The sequence below is a fragment of the Dermacentor albipictus genome, chromosome 1 (genome assembly GCF_038994185.2).
Source record: "Dermacentor albipictus isolate Rhodes 1998 colony chromosome 1, USDA_Dalb.pri_finalv2, whole genome shotgun sequence".
In the NCBI taxonomy this organism is placed as follows: Eukaryota; Metazoa; Arthropoda; class Arachnida; order Ixodida; family Ixodidae; genus Dermacentor; species Dermacentor albipictus.
The window spans coordinates 3,326,096-3,334,510 of NC_091821.1; the positions used below are offsets into that span (position 1 = coordinate 3,326,096).

Sequence of the window (8,415 nt, forward strand, 5' to 3'; positions counted from 1 at the left end):
GCGACTCAGCCTAGCAGAGCCTTTGTTCCACATGAATGTTGCATAGGAATGGCACTGGCCACCGGGTGGCGTTGTTGCACAGGTGGACGTGATTCACTCGGAGTGTGTGCCATTAAGGACAGCCGAAAGTCAAAAAACGGACCTTCCAGAAGAACGCAATAAGAATAGCCATTTTGTTCTCGCAGGTTCCACGCTACAAAGCACAAAAGTTTTTTTTTTCATAACATAAAGCCATGCGCAAGCTTCTAGCTATGATGTCCAATGAATAAAGCCTTCATGAAAGGGATGGCTTAAGAAATGAACACGATACTGCTACGTTTTATGAAGGAAAAACAGAAAGCATAATATTTCAAGAGCACCACTGGAAAACCAGAACCGAAAGCAATTCTTGAGTTTTGTGTTTATGCCATTTGATAGGAGACTATGGGTGCGATCTTGTACGCGTTCCAAAATAGAACGGAGGCGGTCCGTTCCATCGAGCCGCACACAATTGGTCAATCTGAACCGCGACGAATGCCATGACGTCAATTGTCACGTGAGCCATGACGTCTTGCTGCTCATAATTATTCCGTGTTGTCTGCTAACGCACGAACGCCACGGAAGGGACGGAGAGTCCCTCCGGAGCGATAGAACGGATTAGAACGGTTACCAGACGGCTTGGATAAGATTATAACGTAAGTGCTTGGGACGGTTAGCATCTTTCGTATCCGGTTCGATCCGATTCCGCGCTCCCAAGAGTTGGAGAACATGGTGTTTTTCTCTGCCGTGCCTTTTCGTGTCGCCTGTGCGGCTGCTGCAGTCGCGCAGAGACGACGACCCGAGGTAGATGATGCATTTGAAGAGTTGACGGAAGAAGAGTTCCGGCAGTATTTTCGTCTATCCAAACGAACAGTGCGTAGCTTGTGCGACGAGCTTGACCCTATCATTGGATGCCAGCGAGCCAGTGGCCTTTCCACAGAAAGGAAGGTGTTGTGCGCGCTGTGATTCTTGGCACCGGAAGCTTCCAGAGGAGCGTTGGTTGCGAGGAACACGTAGGCATGGCACAGTCAGCCGTGAGCAGCACCATTCACGAGGTGACGGAAGCCATCATTTCCGTGTCTGCCCGGCAAAATTTGGTGGACTTTCCATTGACACCGGCTGCCAAGGATGAGGCAAAGGCGGCGTTTGCGCGACGCGGCGCCATTCCAGGCGTGCTAGCGTGGGTCGATGGCACATTGATCGCCATTATGAAGCCAGAGGGACTCAGCCCGGCTGACACGGCGAGCTTCATGTCGAGAAAGGGTTATTACGCCCTAAACGTCATGGTCGTAAGTACCGTTGGAATGTTTTACTTCAAACTGTGGTTGCCATTTTTACTCGCCCATAGTTGCAATTGTTCGATTTAATGCCCAAACTGGCATAACAAGTAATGTAACGATTAAAAGAGGACATGCGGGGAACTGTTTACGAGCTCCTTGAAATCTCACATGTCGGGAGTAATAATGAGTGCCATGTGTTGTGCATAATCAGTCTGCCATTCCAAAATTGTGTTTTAAATGGGCAGCAGTCGTAGCAGAAATGGATGCACTGTAGGGAAGACACGATGGAAGCATTTTGAACACGGAAGTACTTACAACCATTGCATGGGCTGTCTTTGGCTCGTATGGGGGTTCTTGCGCAATATCGGGCCTCGAGTTTTCATTTAGCTATCAATTAGTGCGAACCATAGGCGTCCACATAAGGGGGGGGGGATGGCGCATTGCCCCCCCCCCCCATTTGCGAGACCCTGTGCCCGCCTATGGCTGAAACAGTGTGCTACTTGTACCAGCGTACGTGTATTTTTTTGTGCATATGAATGGCAAAACGGATTTCGAGCATATCTGCAGCGCTATTTTGTATTGCTCCCCATTGCAGGTTTGCAACGCGGAAGTTCGCATTCTTGTTGTGGACCCCCCGTTCCCTGGTTCGTGCCATGACTCTTGGGTGTGGCAGCGTAACCCACTGTGTACATGCCTAGCCACACAACTGCAGCCTGGCGAGTATCTGCTTGGTTAGTATTCGTAATGCGTACCCCTAACTAGGGCAGAGCACTCAGCTGTCACTTTCTGTAACAGGAGACTCAGGATATCCTCTCGAGCCATGGCTGCTTGTTCCAGTACCTGGCAGCCATGCCGGCACCACCTCTGAAGGCCCCTACAACCAGGAGCACGCATCCATGCGCAATGTTGTGGAGAGATGTATCGGGGTGTTGAAAAGCAAGTTCCGCTGCTTGCAGCGCTTTCCGACACTGCTATACAGCCCCGATAGAGCAGCGCGAATCATTTATGTATGCATTGCTCTCCATAACATTGCCTTGGACGCCGGCGACTGGACATTGGGCGATTATGGTGGGGAAGTGCCACCAGCTGAGGAGCCAGAGGAGCCAGGAGACATCCAGGTGCTGGCACCACGCGATGTGCTCCTCAGAGGAAGGCAGCAGCGCAGCGCCGTTGTCAACCTTTTCTAAACGACACAGGAATGGTGAGTTTTCATACTACATAATTTATTTATACAAAGTGCAGTGCCCTTAGGCTATCACAGGGCTGTGTTTGTACAGCGGAAAATACATTAAAAAATTTGTATACACAACAAGTGCACCTCCATACGGATGGTCAAAGTTCGCAATCCACAAATCCGACAGATTATGATAATTTAAACACAAACGAAGTACACTTCGTTTCGCCAAAGACTTGAAAAAATACAGACCGATCAGCTTACTGTCCGTTGCCTACAAAGTATTTACTAAGGTAATGGCAAATAGAACCAGGAACACCTTAGACTTCCGTCAACCAAAGGACCAGGCAGGATTCCGCAAAGGCTACTCAACAATAGACCATATTCACACTATCAATCAGGTGATAGAAAAATGTGCGGAATATAACCAACCTTTATATACAGCTTTCATTGATTACGAGAAAGCGTTTGATTCAGTCGAAACCTCAGCAGTCATGGAGGCATTGCGGAATCAGGGTGTAGACGAGCCGTATGTAAAAATGCTGAAAGATATCTATAGCGGCTCCACAACCACCATAGTCCTCTATAAAGAAAGCAACAAAATCCCAATAAAGAAAAGCGTCAGGCAGCGAGATGTGATCTCTCCAATGCTATTCACAGCATGTTTACAGGAGGTATTCAGAGACCTGGATTGGGAAGAATTGGGGATAAGAGTTAATGGAGAATACCTTAGTAACTTGTGATTCACTGATGATATTGCCTTGCTTAGTAACTCAGGGGAGCAGCTGCAACGCATGCTCACTGACCTGGAGAGGCAAAGCAGAAAGGTGGATCTAAAAATTAATCTGCAGAAAACTAAAGTAATGTTTAACAGTCTCGGAAGAGAACAGCAGTTTACGATAGGTAGTGAGGCACTGGAAGTGGTAAGGGAATACATCTACTTAGGGCAGGTAGTGACTGCGGATACACATCACGAGACTGAAATAATCAGAATAATTAGAATGGGCTGGGGCGCGTTTGGCAGGCATTCTCAGATCATGAACAGCAGGTTGCCATTATCCCTTAAGACAAAAGTTTATAACATATATAACAGCTGTGTCTTACCAGTACTCACGTACGGGGCAGAAACCTGGAGGCTTACAAAAGGGTTCTACTTAAATTGAGGACGACACAACGAGCTATGGAAAGAAGAATGATATGTGTAACGTTAAGGCATAAGAAAAGAGCTGATTGGGTGAGGGAACAATCACGGGTTAATGATATCTTAGTTGAAATCAAGAAAAACAAATGGGCGTGGGTAGGACACGTAATGAGGAGGGAAGTTAAGCGATGGTCATTAAGAGTTATGGAATGGATTCCAAGGGAAGGAAAGCGTAGCAGGGGGTGGCAGAAAGTTTGGTGGACGGATGAGATTAAGAAGTTTGCAGGGACTACATGACCGGGGTAGTTGGAGAAGTATGGGAGAGGCCTTTGCCCTGCAGTGGGTGTAACCAGCATGATGATGATGATGGTGATGAAGTGCACTTATACAAAAAATCCTTTAAATAGAATGCCACAGCCGTGGAAACAATTGTACCTTCGCCACTATGCAAGTGTCTCCAAGGCTGCCACTTATTAACAGTAGTACTCGTGAAGCAGTCGTAAGGCAATGCTTCATGCCCCTTCATCTGTGAAGAACTGCATTCGCTGCTGCTCCCAAGCTAGCATTGTCATATGCAATATGCACATCACAAAGTACTTCTTTCCTAGTGGAACATGAAACGCGGTAGCAACGTGAAAGTGCAGCCTTTTCTTTAAATATCACATGAAATATGAAATAAAAACATCCCCTGACCCATCATAGTCATGACAGACTTGATGGAAGCAATACATATGATTGGCACTCTGTACTCATGGTCACCATCAGCAAAAGGTGCGAAAAATGTTCATAAAACACATTAGAATGAACGCAACCGCCGCATCCTATGCATTTTGGCGCTCAGTGTACGTTGGTAGGAGTGAGGCAATATGCTTGCTAGCCATCTCTTGTGCTAGGTATATCAAAACTTCTGTGCAAGCATGAATACGCAGGCGAGGCAAGCAAGTAACGCGTAATGAATGCGGATTCGAACACAAACAAAAGGTAACGCCGAGTGTAGTGACAGCATTACACTCGTCACATCATGTCCAAATGGGTAGATGTAAATTAACGTAAAAGCGCAAAAAATAGATAGGTCAACCTTATCACACTCTATGATGACAAGTACATCACAAACCTTGTAGTACAACATGCTTCAGGTAGCAAAGCATCTGACAACATTGCAACATCAGCAGCAGACAATTCGTTTTCACGACGGCATGTAAAACTTGCAGTTACATTTACGTGACCTTGCAAGAAACTATGACTATCCCAGGTATGTCCATTCCCTTGTCAGTGTTATGAGTCACTGACTAGAAGCATTCATTTCTCGGCAGCAATTGTAGTGCGATGCTAAACAACAGGTGAATCATAATTGTAAAAAGGTGAGTGCACTTGCCAGCTGTGATGAAACATGTTACATAAAACATGAATAATTGGCTCTACAATCTCACAGCACCCAGAAAGTGTCACGCGTGAAAGTTATTCTTGCAATGACTCCCTTGGAACGAAGACTAGAGGAAACCAATCACTGGTGTGGTGCAACGATGATGGTCATTTTCATTTGTAAAACTATGCAACTTAAAGAGTGACTAGTTTGGTGCTCTGAAAAAAAGACGACATTGTAGTCGTTGCAACTTAACCTCACTGTGCCGAAATGAAAATATCACAGTGCAAACACTATGCGGTAACGCTTCGTAATGAGTGCAGTAAGCTACAACACAGTGAAGCAATATAAATATCGCAGTACAAAACCCATACACAGAAATCAACAGCTATTTGTAACGATTCCAGTGTGAATGACTAGGTGCCTTCGAAATGTGTAAATAAAAAAAGCACGCTGGCATTGCAGCTGGATAAGCATAAATAGAAAGAGAGCAAATACAACAGAACAAAAATGGGTGCGCGCATTGCACCTCTCAACCAAAAAATCCTCCTCTATTACTCAAAGGAAACTCAAACAACAGAACAAAAATGGGTGCGGGCGTTGCACCTCTCAACCAAAAAGTCCTCCTCTATTAGTCAAAGGAAACTCAAACAACAGAACAAAAATGGGTGCGCGCATTGCACCTCTCAACCAAAAAATCCTCTTCTATTACTCAAAGGAAACTCAAACAATAAATATACAAAACAAACGGAACTGGTGAAACAAATGAATAATATGATAAATTAATTTCTAGCTTGCTGCAGGTGCTCAGCGATGTCCTGCGCTATGGCGCGCACCTGCTCCAGGATCCCATCCTGGGATGCTGCCGTCCGCTCTGCCGCGACAGCGAGGCGGGTTGTGGAGGCCTCGATTCTGCGCAGCACTTGGAATGAATAATCATGGTGGAACTGTTCGCATCAGTTGCTGATTACTCGCAACCAGCTCACGGCTGCAAGTTGCTGTTGTGAAGAGTTGCAACGTGCACAACTATTGCCTCTCTGCTGAAGAGTCACTGGCCAGATGGCGTTATTTGGCAGTGTCAAGTGTCGCGTACAAGCTATACCCTCTTCGTTTGGACAGACAAAGACCTGCTGGAACTACTCTTCCGTCATCTATCCTAATGCATCTCTCACTTTCAAACAGCCCTTTCCAGGGCTAACCAACCTTTCGTCCGGCGGCTGATCGTTGGCAAGATACGTTACCGAGCCCTCTATACAACGCATATTTCTTGTTTACATCCCAAGCTGATTTGTTTTTCAGATTCATTATTTACTTAAAACAAAGCATAAAGAATATTTATGTCCTTCATGTAAAATGACACCAAAGGGCCTACCAACCTGCAGCACCTCGTCGCCCTGTTCCAGGCTGCGGGCGCACTGCGACGACATCGTCGTCAAGGTATCCACCCGCCGCGGTCGCTGTCGACGTGGTGGCCGAACAGGGTGCTGCAGCACTGAAAGCATACAGCATTTTCTACAGTTGCACTGCATTTTATCGTACGAACAAAAGTGGCTATGGCCATGTTATGGCTTATTGGGCTAGTTCAATAAAATACAAGAGCTCATTTTATTTAACAGCTTCAGGATCAATAACTTACCAGGTGCAGCGGCCACCCTTTCGGCAGGCGCCGCGCCGCGCGGTGGATCCTCTGCCGCTGTAGAGTAAACACATTAATGTTTACGAACTGCACACACACTTGGCGATAATTAAAACACTCATTCCTCTGATGCTTACGTGTCGCTGTGCTCACGCCCGCAGCCTCGTTTTGGACGACGACTTCCATCGCGTACGTGGGGACGTGAGCCTGCTGGAAATGTGCCTAACTGGATTGGATTGAATAACTTTAATGAGAGGTCCTGCGAGCTACGGGACGCAAGGTCGCATAGAGCGGGCTACTCCCAGATTGGGACCGGAAGTTGTAACTCCCTGGCCGCATCGTGGGCTCGCTGGACGGCCCATAGCTGCTCCGCCACGTCCGTGCTGCGTAATGCTTCTTGTAGCCTGACGGAGTCTTGATCCTAGTTTGCGTGGGTCCGACCACACGGCCAGAGCAAGTGATGTACGTCTAGTGTGCTATGGCAATTTTCGTAATATGATGTTTTGTATAGGTCAGTCATGTAGTGGTGTAGTCTGTTCTGCGTGGGGTACGTTTGTTTGAAGCATTCTGAACGTGACGGCTTGAGGCCTGGTGAGCTTATTGTGAGGTGTGCTGTATATTCCGCGGTCTAGATAACAGTGCTTTGTTATCTCGTTATATGTGGAGGGAGGGTCCCGATTGTCGCTGGGATGGTCACGACCAGAATAGGTGGCGTCGCGGAGGGTTAGGTCTCGCGCGCTCCTGTGAGCCATCTCATTGAGATTGCGAGGGGCGTCCTCGATATCTCCGAGGTGTGCCGGGAACCAGCAGATGGTGTGATGCTGCAGCGGTGCGGATCTATTGATTATTTGTAGAGCTTGGCTTGCAGTTGCTCCTTTCTGAAAGGCTTTGATAGCCGAGCGTGAATCGCTGTAGACGTGGGTGGTGGTCGGGTCTGTGAGCGCGAGTGCGATGGCGACCTGTTCTGCTATCTCGGACTTGTGGGTCTTGACTGTGAGAGCGTTTGTGACTTGACCTTGCTTATTGATCGTGGTGGCAACGAAAGCCTTCCTGGTCGGGTATTGTGCCGCGTCTACGAAACAGGCTAAGATCTTCTTATCACGTATTTCGCGCAGGATGAACGATCCGCGTGCCAGCCTTCTGGGTTGATGGTGCGCGGGGTTCATGTTCCGTGGGAGTGGGCGAACCGTGTAGGAGTTGCGTGTGTCCGTCGGAACGCTTTGATATAGTTTCTCCATTACTGTGGTGTCATGACCTAGTTTGGCTAGGATTTCTCTACCTGGTTTGGTTCCAGAGAGTCTTGTCCATTGAGCCCGTTGTTGAGCTTCGGCGATTTCTTCAAGTGTATTGTGCACCCCCAGTTGCAACAGGAGCTCTGTCTCGGTGTTCTTGGGGATTCCCGGTGCTAGTTTGACTAGCTTCCTCAGTTGTACATTGAGCTTGTCCGTCTCCGCTACCTTCCATCTATACATGGCCGACTCGTAGTTGAAGTGGCATAGCGCAAAGGCGTGTGTTAGCTTGCGGAGATTTTATTCCTTAAGGCCGTGTTGTCTGTTTGCTACGCGTCGTATGAGATTCAAGGCATTATTCGACTTGGTCACGATCTTCTCCACTGTCGCGGCGTTAGAGCCGTTGTCTCAATGAGCTATATATCGCGATAAATCGAAATGCATTTTTGAAAATTTGGCAATAACTCACTGGTTAGTTGGGTAAGCCTTGACATTACCGCATAGTTTACAATTCCCGTTTTGCAGCCGGGGAGTTTGTAAAGCCTATATACTATTCAAGATGACACCTATTGCT

The 8,415-nt window shown here is 47.3% G+C and overlaps 1 protein-coding gene across 1 annotated transcript; it reads left to right on the top strand.

Moving 5' to 3' along the window:
* Positions 1–1,037: 1,037 nt before the first annotated feature.
* On the top strand, positions 1,038–2,485 carry LOC135915688 (putative nuclease HARBI1). Its single transcript, XM_065448820.2, has 3 exons — positions 1,038–1,307; positions 1,894–2,029; positions 2,136–2,485. The coding sequence occupies exons 1-3, from the start codon at positions 1,038–1,040 to the stop codon at positions 2,483–2,485; spliced, it is 756 nt and encodes a 251-aa protein (XP_065304892.2).
* The last annotated feature ends 5,930 nt before the right edge of the window (positions 2,486–8,415 follow it).